Source organism: Protopterus annectens, chromosome 8.part0 (assembly GCF_019279795.1).
Source record: "Protopterus annectens isolate FY-2018-M chromosome 8.part0, PAN1.0, whole genome shotgun sequence".
Lineage (NCBI taxonomy): Eukaryota > Metazoa > Chordata > Ceratodontiformes > Protopteridae > Protopterus > Protopterus annectens.
The window spans coordinates 1,606,477,717-1,606,496,123 of NC_056741.1; the positions used below are offsets into that span (position 1 = coordinate 1,606,477,717).

Consider the following 18,407-nt stretch of genomic DNA (forward strand, 5'->3'; position numbering starts at 1 on the left):
AGTGTATCAGGAGTCCGACTGGATTCCATAAAATCATCGGCCACAACATCCAGGACATGATGAATGGCCAAAGGTCTCTGCTGTGGTAGATCTAAGAATTCCCAGAGTCTCTTTTTTGACTGAGGACAGTCCTGACATTCCTATTGGAAATGCTCCCTTAAAGTATGCAGGGTTTCCCCCAAATTTAAAATCCTTGGGTGGAGAGGCAGAAAGAATGGATTCCTCTGCATCAGAATCCTCATAAGCAGAGAGGGGCTGCATATCTTCATATTCAGATGCATCAGAGTCACCGGACTCCTGTTCAGATAAAACTATTGGGACAAGTCTCTTTCTTTTGGAAGGGGTAGCCTGGCTTTCCCTAATAAGCATAATAAGGTCTTCCTGCATTTTAAGCATTGGAGACTAAGGCAAGGAAGCAGGTGCCTGTGCTTGGGTCGTTATTTTTTTGGGTGTGGTTCATACCCTAGGCCTTAGAAACTCGGTAGTTTTAGAAAGAACTGAAGACACGAAAGAAGTCAGTCTGTGTCGAGTAATGGTAGCCCAAAGTACTTCCTCGGAATCTGGTGCCTGCTCAGTGGCTCTGGACCCATCCAAGGTACAGACATCCGCAGGGTCCTTAGTCAAAGAGTCTCGTAGAATACCAGACTCAGAAAGGTTCTCAGTAGTGGCCTGCGAATCCACAGAAGCGGGCATCAGGGGCTGCGAAAGCACCTCACTGAGGACCAGAGAACTGACAACTAGCTTAACAGAAGCATCGTCGGCAGTTTTGGACCTGTGCGGTTTTGTCTCTGTCTTTATCCTTACGTATTTTCAGAAGATCGGTAGTCGGATGGCTTACTGAAGCCATATCAGAATTAGAGGACTGACAGTGAAAATAGCTAGCTACAATAAGGGTCCAACAATGTATATTTCTGGCATTGAACAAAATACAAAAGTGACAGTGGGAGACATCATGGTTTGGGCCTACACAGGTGATGCAGTATGAATGGAAGTCTTGGTGTGGGATTTGCTTTCCACAGCTGAGACCATTGTTAACTTTTTCTGACATCGGTTAGAACAAGAAAAAATGATCCCCAACAGGGTACTTAGCTTTAGAAGACTTCAACTTCAATTCGGAAACGAAAACTCAGGTAGCAGCCGACCAGCACTCGTGCAAACTACTTCTGCCTCGGGCTTCTCGGCAAGAAAGACTGATGTAATGGCGTTGGCTGCCTGATTTTATACCACTGACTACCTGACGTCAGTCCTGGAGTGACACCAACTGATGCAAAAATACTAAGCCTCTGGTATTCAGGCCAACTGGTGGCTACCCCTGGCAGGATAATCCAAATGTGATGACTGCAACAGTGAAACACGAAGAACATCAGTAAACTGTTGATACTAAATTAGCCTGGCATCTGATTTCTGGAAAGATTAGCATCTGATTTCTGGAAAGATCATCAGTTTCAAGACTAGGAGGAAATGAACAGACAAGTTCACAGAACATTATGCAGAGGATCATCACTTCTATGGGGGCAAAGAACACATCATAAGCACCTTCAAATGTGAATGCAACAAGTTAGAGCATAGCAGGCTGTCACAGACTGTACAACTCACCATACCATTTTCCACCTGCAGAATAACTTTGCTATATCACACACATCGAGTGAGATTCGCTTTCTTTGAAGAAAGCAGAGTCCACCAAAATCAATTTCATCTTGGTGGAGCAGTGCCCTGATGTGTTTCTGCTACTTCTAGTTTGAGAGTTCAGTGTCTTAATAAATATCCTAAACAACATCTATCAGCAAGAGAGAGAGATTCAGACTAAGGGTGGTATTCATAGTCACTTGCACAAATGCATTAGGGGTATCCCTGATGCTCCTGAGTGAGTGTAGCAAGGCAGGGATTCAGAGAGGCCATTTACACTAATGTACAAGGACTAAAAATGAGATGCAAATAAGTGTTGGAAAGTGCAATATGCTGGTGAGTGGTTTTGCAATTCATAGTCCAACATCCCTGAGATATGCACATCCATTCTTAAATGTGCTGCTTCACCTTTGATATTGGAGTTGCAATCTCCCAACTTGTTTGTTCCAGTATGCACAAGCACTTCCGTGACACACAAATGAATTTCCCCGAGCAACCCTTTCATTAGTTTGTATAAAGTATGCACAAGCACTAAAATGACAAAATAAATTATTTTGGTCAGAGATCACTTCAGAAGTCTAACCAGGTATGAAAAAGCATTTCCCTGACACACAAATAAATTATCTCCTTCAGTGGCCCTTTCAATAACATTTCCTAGTATGCACAAACAGTAAAATGGACATTGCACCCATGTAACTCCCCCCTTCTGTAACACTATCTGGTACGCTCAAGCAGTAAAATGAATATTTCACCCAAACAACCCCTTCAGTAACTTGCTCTGGTATATACAAGCAGCAAAATGAACATTTCACTCAAGCAACCCCATCAGTAACATGTCCAGTTATGCACAAGCATCAAAAGTAATGCATTTACACAAGTGACCCCTCCAGCACAAATGTCCAGGTATGTTGGAGTACCACATCAGTTCCCATCACATCTCTGTACTAGACTAAAAAATGGCTGCTTTTTGGTGTAACTTCAGAGCAATTTACATGTTGTATGCAAATTAATTAATTACAGATTCATGTCTCAAGTTGAACTCATGTGCATATGTGTAAACCCCCTTAATGCAGCAAGAGCTTTTATACATACTGGTTATGCATAAATCATGTTACACATATCCAATAGGGGCATGTTCAGAAAAAAGTTGTCTGCATTTCCACAGTCATCCTGACAGTGTGGAATTAGCATAACCACATAGCACCACTTTTCACAGATCTCCGGTATAAGTATGCGAATCCCCGGACTATGAATACTGCCCTAAATTTATGCATGCTTTCAGACAATGGAGAGTATCTATAATCAGAAATAGTTCTGCAGAATAGAGAAAAACTTATCTCTATAGTACTTTGCAAATATATGTGCTCAGATGCATTCTGTGACATTTAAAGAAATACATTTCACTTCTGGACTTCAGGCAAACACTTACAGATTTTAGTAATGACAACAGCCATACATTTCCAATCTAGTGATCACATGACCTTCGATCAGTCAGCTAAATTCCATAAAGAAAATAAGTCTATCCTAGAATGCCATGTTTGCTTAAATAAGACTAAAGAGAATATTTTTTTTCTTTTTAAACTGTAGAAAAGTATGACTTTGGAAATTAAAGAAAAAAAATATTTTCCACTCACAACAATTTAGGGATGTTTTCAAGGAAGGCAGGATTTGAGCACTATATAATATTCAATAAATTGAATAATTACAACAAAAATATATGTACAGCTGTACCAAAGAAAAAAATGTAATTTATTTTTTCTCTTATAACTGAATGTGTACTCATGTCACTATGCAGTGTTTGATGTTAAGATATTTAGAAAACGTTTAAGGATAATTTGTCTTATTACAGTCACTGTGCTCATGTAATAAGATCTTAAAATGACTGAAAATCGCAGATGTCATGCTACTTTATCAGCATGCTTCTTCACTGCCTTCTCTTACAAAGCAAAAGGCCTTGGCCAGCTATTCATGGACAGTTACAATGAAAGGTAAACACTGGCTGCTTACAATAATCACCTGATGACAGATTTTAACTACTGGTCCCAGTTACTTGTCTAGAAATCAGCAATGAGAGCAGTTGGGTGAAGGTCTATATTACATGACTGAAACCTTAGATTATCGAATACCTAAAGTTCAATCACTAAATGTCAAACTCTGAAAATTGCGAACGTCCATTTCCACACAGGGAAACAATGTCGTTGGCCAAATTAAAAAAAAAAAAAAAAAAAAGCTGGAAACAGAAATCAAGTGGGGGGAGGGTGCCCCCAACCCCCCTAACTAAATATACCAACTCTAAGATCGCACTATATTGTAAAAAGGGCAAAATTCATGTAATGGCCAAACAATTTGTTTCCATGTGTGGAAACGGCTGTTCATGATTTTCAGAGTTCAACATTTAGTGATCGACCTTTAGGTATTCTATAACCTAAGGTTTCAATCATGTAATACAGACCCGCTAAAAGATTATTTGCAGCATATCTGATAAATCTGTGGAATGTATAAACTGACAAAACCAACAATCTGTGGTGCTGCTGAAATGCATATTATTATGACAAGAAGTCTGAGGGTTAAATAAGTTGGAAATGCTGTTCCTAGTAGGAAACCTCACTAGGTACAGCCAAACTGGACATTTTTGAGTGTGAAGTAAGGGAAGCAAACTGGATGTGAATAAGGATGTATTTACTTGACAACTGTTGAACAATTATTAATATGACTTGACAGGTAGCATTGGCACATTTGCCTGAATGCAACAAACTGAAATACATTAGCATGGCCATTATTTCTTTCACTTATATCAAAGTCAGAAGTCTACACTGTTCCTATGGTTACCTCTAGGGGGTGGGAAGGCAGGCTGTATGCAATGGCAAGGAACAGTCATTCTACTTCACTACCGTTTATCAATATGACTTATCAGGAAGGGAAACACAAAACTGAGACAAACAAGTGTACTAGTATGACCATTGTGGTCATCTGTTTTTTTTTTTTTTTTTTTGGGGGGGGTCTGGGAGAGTATGAATACAAATGACCGATGCTGCGACTTGATGATAGTTAAACAATCATTGATCCAGCTTTTTCAGCTGTGGTGTGTGTTTGGGGGCAGGGGGGTGTTTAAATTCAACTCAGAACAACACAGCAAAATGACAAACTGCAGAATTTTCAAAACATTCATTTAGAAAGTACATGCTATCAATTCTCTTAACAGGCAGATATATAAAAGCAATCGGAAACAAATACATTGTGCGATTGTGACTAGGCCTCGGGTGGTGACATGTTACTTTTCTTAAATTTTACTTCATAAACCTTTTTGATTTTTCTTGCATTAAAATTCAAAATGCAGCTGCCCCATTTGCTTTCTAAAACAGTACAGTCAGTGTGTGTTTTACTGGGAATTTGTAGCAGATTTGCATGGATGGCAGGCGCAAAGGTTCAGAAAACAGTAGTAAAGCAACAAAAAAATAGCCAGCACCATTTGTTAAGGGAAAAAGACTTTTAACAAAGTCACACTACAGTCAACAGACTGGTTTCGGCACAAAGGCCTTTATCAATGCATATTAACTGCAGTCAACCTATATATATATATATATATATATATATATATATATATATATATATATATATATATAAACATTTTAAATTACTTATTTAAAATCAACCAATCAACAATGAAATCAAATCAAAGGTGATCATTCAACCAGATGGAAATAATCCACCCACTCTCACAATCCAAGGTTTCTCTTTTTTACGTAAAGCATTGTGCCAACCAGCCTTACAATTTCTATCACCGAAAATGTTGTCAATGAAAGTAAATTGAAATTTGGCAGTAGTGTGTTTAATAGTGTGTCTAAATAAGGCATTAGTGGAATACCTATTCCTAATATTGCTAAGATGTTCAGATATACGTAGCCTCATAGGTCTGGCCTATGTAAAATGCTGAACAAGTGCAAATTGCAAGATAAATAACCCAGTCACTAGTACAGTTGGCAAAAGTATGAATTTTATAGACATGGGATGTGTTTTTGCTACTAAATTCCTTGGTTTGATTAATATATTTGCAAAAGGAACAATGACCACAAGGAAAGCAACCTATCATCTTAGCACCCTTCAATGTAACCTGAGACATTAACAGATGAAATATGATGTTTATAGTGACTGAAATGACCACCCAATGTTTTCCCCCTACGAAATGAAAAATTACATCTATTACTCAATAAATCATTTGGTCTGTCATCAGCCAATAGAATGTCCCAGTGTTGATGCACCAAACCCATAAAATAATTAATATTTATTCCGTAACTAGTTGTTAATCTTATGTATGGATAACATAAGATTAACAACTAGTAACGGCAGAAATACTCAAATTAAATTAATGACATATTACACTTAAGGACATCTACATCTAGACTTTATTTCTGCATGGAACATTATGAACAGTCAAATAATATAGAAAGATCTAATAGGAATTTTGACAAAATATGTTGTTACAACTTATAATAGAAATACACCTCAGATTAGAAATATTAACAATTGGTGTATATTAAGATCTTTACCAGAGTTGCATTCTATTATTGGCGAAACACCTAGTTTTTCCTATAGGAATTCAGCTAGCCTTAAACAGAAATTATGCTACAAAGTTATGAATATTAAAGAGAAATTATGCTTAACTAAGACTCAAAACTATGCCTTGTCACAGTTGTAGTTCTGACATAAATAAAAATATTTTTATTCAGCCAGTTAAGTGGTAAGGAATATAAATTTCAATGTTTTGCAACTTGCAATAGCACTCATATAGTCCATCTTGCTACATGTAAATTATGTACAGCTTTGTATATAGATAAGTCAATTAGATGTCTAAGAGATAGAATTACTGAACACAGATTTGATACATGGAGAAATATAACTAATTCCTTAGCAAAACATACCAATGAATTTGGAAATGGTCATATATTTATTTTTATGGTGACAAAGTCACTGCAAGCATAAGAAAAGGTGATATTAACAACAGACTAGAAATTGAGGAGTATATGTGTGTATTTTAAGAATGAATGCTGACACTTTGCCAGGTATTAACCAAAATGTTTCACTGAAACCAGTATTAAAACACAAGCAAATGTGCTTGCAATAGTTGTTTTTTATTTTCAGTTTTTAACTGAATCTTAATTGGTTGTTAAACAATTAAGTTTTGGGCTGTGTGTGATTATATAAGCTGACTGTTTTAACTTTTGTTATACACTGATGGTTTTTTTTAACCTGAAAGCGGTTTGTAATAAACAATTTTTTTGCGCCATCCAGTCTTTTTCTGCTTTCGTTTGTATTCCAGTACGTGGACTGCGATTTTACTTTATATCTTGCTTGTTCTACTGTGTTTCTGTTTCAAGATATAAGGGCGTTTGGATTCATCTACAACACAGCCTTTTAGACAATGAGTTGGAAATTGAGTGACATTTTAAATGTGCACTCTAACCCACTTGTGAGACTCTCAAATGAGGTAGCACCATTGCAGAATGTTACTATGCAATGTAATGAAGAGGAGAACACTTTTTTCAACAACTGAACTTTCTTGAGAAGAGCGTAAGAAAATATAAAATCATACAATGGTAGCGTTACAGCTTTGTAGCTCATCTTTAATTGGGTATTATTCCCAGAGGGTTAAGGGTGTTAAAAATGCCATCATATGCTAACTTATATCCAACTCTCTTACAAAAATGACAAGAAACAAACTTACAACTTGCTCTAAAATATATGAGCTTAATGAATGATTTTTTTCTTGATATTGAGCTTGACTTGAAGCAAGAAATTGAGGAGTTGGAAGTTGAGCTTTCTTCCCCGGCAGTATTTACTAAATTTATACCTTAATATGATAAGCTATTAGAGAAACTGTCTACACTTGATGGCAGCCTTGAAAAAGCTAGGAAACAAATTAAAGCATGACATTAATGACTACAATAATGGCCACATTTTTTCTTGGCTGAAATCTAAGCCTTCTAATGGCCATAAGACTATGAATGCTGCTAATGCTTCTAAAAAAACAGCTGGTTCATTTGATATCCTAGACGATGTCACTACACCTTTAACAATGAAGACCGTATTCCTTTATATAATAATACTGCTTCGCAGGTTGCTAATAGCAACGAATCAACCAATCGAGTGATGGCAACGTCATCCACGACAGGCACAATCATTAAGAGGCACGGTAGCCCCTGAAACAGGTTTTCAACATGGCACATCGTTGGTGCGGTTAAAACTACCAGAAGAAATGATTACAAGGAAATGGGAATGCTGCAGAGGTCGCTCCACTCAAAGGAAATGTGGGAGAAGCAGGAGCTTCTCCATTATCAACAAGTGACAATAAAGGTACTGTGAGAGAGCCAGTCGAACATTGTGAATTTTTCCAAACTGGCTTTAACTTCTCCTGATTTTGCTTTATTTAACAAAGGTTTTTTTTTAACCTGAAAGCTTTGTTTGTAATAAAGTTTTTTGCGCTATCCAGTCTATCCAGTAATATTCTGCCTTCATTTGTATTCCAGTACGTGGACTGTGATTTTACATTATATCTTGTTCTGCTGAAATTCGCCTAAAAGCTTACCAGTTCTGAACACAATCTGCTCCACCAAACATCAATTTTAACTTAGAAGACTGGAACATAATAGTCTTTCCTAACTAAGGACAATAAATTAAGCTTATTTTGTGTTTCATCTGCACTTTTTCATCTCTATTTTACTGTTTTACTGCATTCATTTGTGACTTTTTGATTGCTTTTACTGTTCGTGCCTGCTTGTTACATGCAATTGTTTTGGACTGAAATATTGCTTAGTTAGCATAGACTAGATCCATACTTGCTGAAATTTAGCCTATTATTTCAAACATGAACTCAAATCCAGCAATTATGCATTAAGAAGGGCTCCTCTGCACCTTTATGGCACAAGAGTGTGGTTATAGCCTAGTCTGAGATGGGGAGTACTGGAGGAAAGATCATCATGTGATTTCCTACTGGCTGACTAGTTTATAATGGTTTAATTTTGCCTGTATATAAGCTTTGCATTTGGGCATTTTTTTGCTCAATTAATCAGAACTGCTCTGCTTTTGGCATCCTTTGCCAGAGGTCCAGACTGTTTCTCCTTGAATCCAAGCCATCCAAAGCTAAGGACAGGTAATTAAACTTATTTTGAGTTTGATCTGCACTTTTTGATCTGTATTTTACAGTTTTACTGCATTAATTGACTGCTTTTACTGTTTATGCCTGCTTATTACCTGCACTTGTTTTGCAGTGAATATTGCTTGGTTAACAGACTAGATCCAGACTTGCAGAATCTAGCCTGTTTTTCATACACAAACTCAAATCCAGCCAGCCTACATTAAGAAGGGTTCCCCCTGCACCCTTAAAGTAAATAAGTGTGGCTATAGCCTTGTTTGAGCTGGGACAGCTGCAGGAAGGAACATTGCTTTTTGTCAGTGATAAAGGTGGCTACTCATCTGGTAATGTATTTGTTAATCCACAGCTAGGTGAGTTTGTCAATGATCCTTGAGTGTGGGATTGTGTCAAAAGCCTTGGCTAAATCAAGACTTTCATCAAGGGTAGATCTTACTTATTAAATCTGGTGGACTTCTTTGAGAAAGTCACCAAAGCCTGGGATAAGGACAAAGCAGTACATACCACCTATCTTGATTTAGCCAAGGCTTTTGAGACAATTCCCCACACAAGGATTATTGACAAACTCTCCTAGCTGGGGATTAACCAATACATTACTAAATGAGTAGCCAGCTGTTTCACTGACCGACCACACACTGCCAAACATGGAGGCCACCTCCACCAGTAGACCACATACCAGGATCTGAGCTGGGCCCTCCTACTGTTTGGAATCCATTTCTCTGAGGTCCAGGCAATGCCAGATGGCCTGTGGCTTACCAAATTTTCAGATCACTGCAAACTGGGAGCAATCATCGAGTCCCCCAGTGATGTAAACATATTAAAGAAGCGGCTGACTCAAACAATTGCTTGGTGCCAAAGTCACAGACTAAAATTAAACACAAATAAATGCCTCATTATTCCTTTTAGCAAAGTAGTAGCCCCTGTAATTATGATATAGATAGCACTCCTTTAAGTGCACACCCAGTGGTGCGAGACTTGGGTACGAAGGTTGACAGCAATCTAAACTTTGATCACCATGTGTAAATAGTGTTAAGGAAAGCCTTCGATATTGCACATCTCATAAATAAAGGCATCATATCCAAGACTAAGGAGGTTATATCTCCACTCTACTTGACCCTTATCAGACCACTAATTAAGTAAATGCTCCCTTCTGTATGTATCTCACCAGGCACCTGCAGCAACTGGAGAGACCACAGAGGTTTCTAACCAGGAGAATCCAGGGCCTCCAAAACGTGATTTACATGAAAAGATTGAAAGCCCTGTCACTTTATTCTGCATCATACAAGCTGCTGAGAGGCAACCTATCTCTTGGCCTACACAGAAGTCTCTGACTCTGCCCTAATGGAAATGCTGCACATCCGCAAATCAAATGGGACAAGAGTCACTCGCTCCAGGGATCTCAACCTAGACTGCAACATTAACAAAACCTGTTGGAGAGACAGATACATCTCCCAGAGATTGGCACTACTCCAGAATAAGCTCCCAGTTCACGTGAAGCAGAGGTCCTCAATGACCCTATTTTAGTGTAACCTTGACAATTGCATGGGTGACTGTAAATTCACCACGAGGGTGGCATCCATGTCTCACATGGACAGGGGTAATCAGTGCTGATCATAGAATTTCTCTGGTAACAACGACCATCTAACTATGGTCAATTAGGGTACACTTTTTTTTTTTTTTTTTTACACAGCTAGGCTTTTAAGGCCCTAGGGTCATTATCTTAGTAACCCATGAACCTAAGGTGCTGTATTTTTTTTTTAATATTCCCGTATTGCGTTTTTAATTAGCATTATATTCACACTGATTGAAAAACTTAGCTAAGTTAACATTGTGGGCTTAGAAGCACTTTTAAATCGATAAGCAACAGTCCCTTCTAAAACAGAGTTATCTCATTTCAAATTCCAGTGCATTTGTCAGGAACATTATTACTAGTAAGCATCAGTGTTAAAACTTTCCTGCATTAGGTTATACAAGATTTTAGTATTTGCTTACATACACTCGTTATTTAATGTTGCTAAATCTGTGGATTTGTTTTTCTTTCTGGTTTCATAAGTCTGTCATGTATACATTTATTTAGCGGAGTTAATCTGAATGTATTTAATGCCACTGCACTAATCTGATGAAGCCTCTCCTACTTATTGGTAGTTAGGTGAAAGCATTTTAGACTCCTGAATTTATTTTCTTTTTCCTTACTTGCATCAGTTCCAATAACAGCAGAAAACTGACGTTTCTCAAAGCCAAAATGTACATTTTACTTCCTGACAGCATAGAAAAACGATTATGGTAGGGTGACTATGTTTATGTAATAAGCCTCCCCAGCCTCAGTTTATGTGGCCTGAGGCAATGCTTTACACATTTAGTTCAAGTCTCTTTTCAACAAAGATTCAAACATTTGTCATATCCCTCCCTTCATAGACTCAGCTTGTGTAACATCTGCACTGTTTTAGTACGCAATGGAATTATCTTTACATTATACCCAACATTTCCTTGTACTGTATTAACAATCTATGAATTACTTACCTTCTTGTTTCAATTATAGATGGGATTAATATCTTGCTTATACCTAACAATTTAAGTAAATTCAGTATGCTACTAAGGACTAGAAAGTCTGTACAGTTGCATATTTTTTTTCACTCTCCCTAGACATCTCTGCAAAGGTTTTTTTACAATAGGCTCTGGTAGAAGACATGCTTACTGGACACTCACTGATTGCTAGGGTTGGAACTACACTTTACTGTTTCATAAGGATTACTACTGTGGTAACTACGATTTATAACAAATGTTACTGACAACCACTTGTAATATACCTGTTCTGTCAGCATTTAGATGGAAAAAAGTGAAACAGAAGTCAGTCAGTTATCTCTTTCCTTATTTAACCCTGTTTGCTGCACTGTCAGAATGCTGCAGTTTATTTTAGTGCTAGCACATACAGAGCCCTTTTTTTTCTTTCTGAACACACTTATAATTGATACATCAGTAGGAAGTTGAATTCATCCCATTATGCAAAGGGTGGTATGGTCCTGACTGAAAAGATACAAGGTAGGTACTCACAGTCAGGTTCAGACAGATTATCCTGACTAGCTGCAGTTATGATCACTACAGTATAATATTTGAGGATTTTAATTTGGCCATTTGTCACATTTTTTAGTATTTGTTGCACCATCTATACATGGCAAATAGCATCTACTTATCACATGACAGATACAATGATGTGCTAATAGTTATACATAGCCAGGGATAAGATTTATATCAAGTGCATCAATTAGGCACTAGCCACATAGGGCAGGAATACAGCACAAGCTATAACCAACCAAAAGGAGTAGATCTGCAGAACAGATATGAAATACAAGACTTGTCATATTGTAGCTTAGATGAACTACCTATGACATAATGACCCCAGCTCGAGTAAATTAATAATGATCTCTGTGTTAAGGAGATAAATACTGCATGTCATGGAAACTGGACTTGGATCTGATGAAGCTCAAATAAGGACAGAAGAACTCCTCTATTTGTTTTTCAATAAAGAAGTTTTGATTTCCAAACAAGTTATAATTGCAGATTAGTCTGAAGTCTTAGTTGCTTGCCTACAGTGCATTGTTCTTTTTTCCTGATTTTTTTTTATAGGATTCTCAGCCAGCAGCTTTGTTGCTCAAGTACCAGTTTTCCCAGTGGTTTCTTATGCACATATACATGTGTGCATAGATATTTATATAGCGATAATATGGGTCTATTTCAAAGAATTGAAAGCCCACTTACTCGAATCCCAGTTCACTGAGACAAAATCAGCAAAACCACATATCCACGAAACTGTAAACCAGTGAAAACATTCACCAGGAAAGGAACCACTTGGTCAAAAGGACAAAAACATAACGGGGGCGGGGGGACACCTAAGTGGGGGGCTTTCCCCCCTACATCCCTGATGTGGGGCCCTATACCACCCACACACCCCCTAACTAAATATACAGACTGATATCATGCCATAGTGGGGAAAAGGGCAAATACTTCCATGGTGGCCAAGTAGTTCCCTTCCCGGGTGTCATTTTCAATGATGTAACCATTCGATTTGCTGATTTCGTCTTGATGAACGGGAATTTGAGTAAGTGGTCTTTTGATTCTTTTAAGTAGACCCAGATGATATATATATATATATATATATATATATATATATACATATATATATATATATATATATATATACATATATATATATATGTATATATATATATATATATATATATATATATATATATATATATATATATATACACATATATATATACACACACACACACACACACACTATATTAGACTTTTCCTGACACTGGTCAGTTGGCACAAGCGTTGAGACTGTGGTACAGGGCTTTATTCCATCAGCCTTCATTTGCCTACTGTGTGACTTTGAGTAGTCACTTAAACCAGATGTTGCTCCTGGGTCACCACTGAAAAGGGACCTGCTCTCTTTGGGCCTACCTGGTTAACAAATGGATATTGTTATTATCTGTAATAAATACAGGGGCCTCCCCTAAAAACCTTTTTAATTAATGTTGGCCCCATTAGAATATGGCAGTTAGTGACCTTCTCATTAATAACAAAAGATTATCAACTTGAAAAATATGCTTGGAGGGCACTGACAAGTACCATTATATGAAATCAGAGGAACTTGTCTAGCAAAAAGTGCAAGGAGTGTAGCTTTATAACTAACTGCCAGTCTCTTTAATGTTCTTCTTCTTTCGGCTTTTTCCCGGTTAGGGGTCGCCACAGTGGATCACCGTCCGCTCATGATTGGCAGTGGAGTTTTACAGTGTTGAGTTGCCAGCCCGACGCCCAACCTTCCACAGAAGGCACACACATGCACGCACTCACACCTAGGGCCAATTTAGTGTGTCCAATCCACCTACAGCATGTCTTTGGGATGTGGAAGGAAATGGAGCACCCGGAGGAAACCCACGCGAACACAGGGAGGACATGCAGACTCCACACAGAAGGCACCCCAGCCGAGGATCGAACTGGAGAACCTCTTGCTGTGAGGCAGCAACGCTATCCGCTGCACCACCATGGCCGCCCCAGTCTCTTTAATGTTCTAATGCCAAGAAAATAGGTGTACAGCTCCCAAGTATTTTACTCCAATTCACAAAACAATTCACGTTGTTGGATGCATGTTAGCAGAACTAGGGGAAAAGCCAAGAGTCTGTACAGAAGAACTTATCTAAGCAATCAGGAAAAAAGGAAGGTAATGCATCCTCTGTTGTTGATTACACAGAATCATACATTAGGGGTGGGAGTCAAGAGGTACTGCCTGATTACAAGCAGTACTGGTAAATGACCATCTTAATGCCTCTGTTCTACCAGGTCATAATGATCACCTGAATTTTAACTGTGTTACAAATAACCAAATGGTCAAAAGTAGCAACGGATTCACCAATAAGTGCCTCTCACCATTTACTCGTCACAGCGAAATGTTAGCAGCTTAATAAAAAAAAATTCCTCACTTCCTGGACTTCGCTTGAACAAAACAGTTTATTCGCAGCCAAACAGCACAAGTGAAGTGAACAAAAACAAGTAAAATCCAATCCAAATAATCGAAAAAATGAAGTCATTGTACTTAGAGTTAAGCGCTTTCACCCAACAAACTGGGCTTCCTCAGAACTATGAATCTATGATCATATATATAGCATTCGTAATAAGGATAGAACTAATGCACTCGATAGACATATTGAGAAAATTTATATTACACAAATTCAAATTTGCTATCCTAGATATTATTAAAATTAATCCAAAGGGAGGGGATATCAAAAAGGTAACTAAGTTATAAAGAAGTATGGTGGCAAATTTATTTAGATGCCACTATACCAGCTGGATTAAATGAACACATTCCTATTAAACCCATTCTGGAAAATAATTAATTTAATATTATTTGTCTTTATATACTATAGGAATTATAAAGCAATTTATGTTGATAATGTCCCTGACAGTTTTAATAATGTTTTAATAATAATTTTTTGAAAGGTATTTTTAAAAATATTTATTTATATGATTATTATGTATATGATTATTTATATTATTTATAATACTTTTAATATAGTATTTTTATTTGGTATCAGGTATATTATATTTATAATTATAATTATTAGTAGTTACAAAGTATTAGTATCAACACAGAATATATATTGATGTATGATATTTGTATGTTTTTATAGGAACTAAATTATTCATATTTTATTCTCCATGGTAGTAGAGAGATCAAGTAACAGTATTTGCGCTTTTAAATGGCGCAATGTGGTTAAAGCACACATTCTGCTAAGATATTCATCTATTTGATTTAGTATTTATTAAACTAATTAAGCAATAAGTTTTTAAAAGAATTATTTCATGGATACACATTTTTATAATTATATATGTTAGGTTACTGTATTTTAAGAGGAAGGTATGGATTTGTATTAATTTATAATATGGAGAAAAAATGAATGAAGTTTAATGATGCTGTTGCTTTAAGAGAACACATGCACAAAAAATCAAACGTGTTGGCGCCAAAAATGTTATCTAAAGTGTCAGTTGAATGGTATTTGCAGTTCTGAGGAAGCCCAGTTTGTTGGGTGAAAGCACTTAACTCTATTAAGTACAACTACTTCATTTTTTCGATTATTTGGATTGGATTTTACTTGTTTTCATTTACTTCACTTGTGTTGTTTGGCTGCGAATAAACTGTTTTGTTCAAGCGAAGTCCAGGAAGTGAGGAACTTTATTTTAGTAAGCTGCTAACATTTCGCTGTGACGAGTAAATTGTGAGGCACTTATTGGTGAATCTGTTGCTACTTTGACCATTTGGTTAGTCGTTGGACTGAGCTGAATAGCGTTTTTTTCTGTGTTACAAATAAGGCAGAAATGTTAATCATTTGTATTTATACATTTGCAGCTGGTTTTAAAAATCTTGCTTTTTTATGTTCCCTCTTGCACTTCATTCTTCAACTTCATTGCTGTCATTATTTTAACAATGTAGTTTTCAAATTTAACTTATTTTTATTATTCACTGATTGTGACCATTACTCAGTAGATATTCTTTTTATAAATGCATGGTTTTGCTCTTGTATTTCACTCTGATGAAGTCTTGTTAAGGAAGTGACAAAAAGGCTTATTACTCTGTTTATAACATCTATACTACACACTATATTTGTCAATTACTTTTTTGCCAAGTTCAAAACAGTATTCACAGTTGAGAATTGTGACTCTTGCCTAAACAGAACATGTTGAAAAGATAAACTTTTAAAAGAATATATGTCAGTCACAGGCTCATTCTTGGTTAATTTTAGAATTACATAATTGGTAAAACTACAGAACCATTCACAACTAGTATTATAGCACAATTAAAAAAAAAAATTTACTTACCGCCACCAAAATTCAAGACCCAGGAATGAATGACAAACTAGCACAATGGTTAATTTTAAGCACCAGGAAATATTCAAGTTGTGCGCATGGTGCATTTGATCTCTCTTTAATGGCTGCAGCTCAATAATGCAGCCAGATATTTATGATGTCCAAATAATGGTGCTGATCAGGCTAGAGGAACTGACACCTCACCTGCACCTATTTCCCATTACTGGCATGATCTCCTGTGGCACTGGTTCTTTTAATAAATATTAACCGAAAATAATTGTACAAATGTGCCTCAGTATAAGGAATTCAGTAAGCTATAACTAAGGAGAACTCTTGCCAGTTTAAGGCTACATCCAAGGGATATGGAAATATTTAAGCAACAGGCTATCATCAGGGCCCCTAGATGGTCCAAAAGAAGACAGATGTTCAAGTAGGAGTAACACCAGTAGGGGTAACATCAGAAGACCCCTTCTGCTGCAGTGCTTTGGCTATCATGGCAACAACCTTGGTAAATTCAATGAATGTAAACCAGCAAGCAGCAACCTGACATGAAAGTGTTGTGAGCTAAAGCAAACCAAAGGGAATTCAATAAGGCACACAAATAAATTACATTGCAGCAGGCATCTACTATACTTAGTGATTTTATTTAGGCCCCTCAAGAAGAAAGTAATCCCCAAAACTGTCAGCATCTGGAACATGATGTACTGAATATGCTCAGTGAAGTTACTCAGTTTAACTATAAGAGGAAACTTTCTGGCCCCTTCCCTGAGGAAGAATTGTGAACAGAAATCCCCTGTTTTCAAAGCAGGAAACACATTACAATCAATCCGTCTGAATATATAGAAATATAGGCCTACTCTAAGAAAATCAAGGAAGACTAGCTTTTGAGGAAGTCCTTAACTTGTGGAGATCTTAAAGGCAACAACACCTGGCATCTAAGAACACATACAAAGCCCAAACATATTTACAAGTTTTTAAGTGAAGAGTTCTCTATTCTACGCCAAACATAAAAAAAACAGCAATTTTGCCCCCCCATGTGCCATCCTTAGTAGTAACATGGAGTGCTGTACTATCCTACGAAAAGCATGTGCCTCAGTGGACTTGGTAGAAAAGCTTTGTGGGGTCAGAATTACTTGACCAAGCTTCTCTATCTGCAAAATGGTTGTTGCTTCTTAAAAGGCTAATTCATGAAGTGCAAACGTAAAAGATGCATACTGCAAATGGAGATCTTCAACACCTGTAGCACTGACAGCAGTGCTCAACTGAATGGCTCATCCCAAACACCTAAACCTCTTACATGGTAGTTAGTAGGCCACTATCTTGTGCAGTTCTTTTACTATGTCCTCAAAAGCCTGACCACCAGGGGAGCTTCCCCAACAGGATACCAAGGATAACATGTCTCAGGACTTTCTTAAAGGAACAGAATTTGAGCCATTCCTTCTGCTGCAATTAAATCACTGATGCTGCTGTCATGGCCAAATCACTAAGTTATAAAATCTATATGAAAGACCAGCAAGGAAGTTGCCAAATTTGTTTTCTCCAAAGAACTGATTCACAAACCAGTCAACTACACCAGCTTCTACAGAGCCTAATTTATATGAAAGTCCTGGAACTAGGGCAACTGGAACACAAACAATGGCAATTAAGCTTAATGTGGTCAGTTTGCCCTGGGAAGTCATATGTCAAAATAAGTCCGTAATGCCACCAAATGAGGAATTACAGACAGCAAACATTTTAAGCTGAGAGGAAACCCTCAGAAGACAAAGTACTAGCCAATACTTACTGTGTAGAACCCTTCAAGTAAGATCCACAGAAGTATGTCAAAATAAAATACAAACATGAGACATAAAATGCTGAAACATTACCAACATGTTATAAGGGGTGATCCACAAAGGTGTTTCTAGAGACAATACATAAAATCAGCACATAAATGAAAACGCAACAATGGACATGAAGGTACCATACCTGGACTGATGATGATGATGGTGGTGGTGGTGGTGGTGATGGTAGGAATGATGGTGGTGGTTGTTGTGGGAGGAGGGATAGTAGTAGGGGGATCTGAATGGGGAAAAAAGGCAAAAATAAGGCAAATTAAAATAAAAACAAAAAAAGCAAGCAAAATGAAAACAGACCAAGGTAAAATATATGAAAGGGACAACTACCAGCAAACATATCACTTGCAAATTATTAAAGGAAATGACTACATCTCAAAAATGGACACACTTTAATGTGTTTAACTCCCATAAAAAAAGGCAACAAATCT

At 37.2% G+C, this 18,407-nt stretch overlaps 1 protein-coding gene across 5 annotated transcripts in view; it reads right to left on the reverse strand.

Moving 5' to 3' along the window:
- The window catches only part of CADM1 (cell adhesion molecule 1), a 1,905,513-nt gene that overhangs the window by 303,732 nt on the left and 1,583,374 nt on the right, over positions 1-18,407 (reverse strand). For 3 of the 5 annotated variants that reach the window (XM_044081145.1, XM_044081144.1, XM_044081148.1), the window contains one exon: positions 18,110-18,202. The exons of the other annotated variants lie outside the window; for them this stretch is intronic. In XM_044081145.1, the coding sequence (XP_043937080.1) occupies positions 18,110-18,202 (93 nt within the window). The remainder of the gene's footprint in view (positions 1-18,109; positions 18,203-18,407) is intronic. 5 annotated transcript variants of the gene reach the window in all.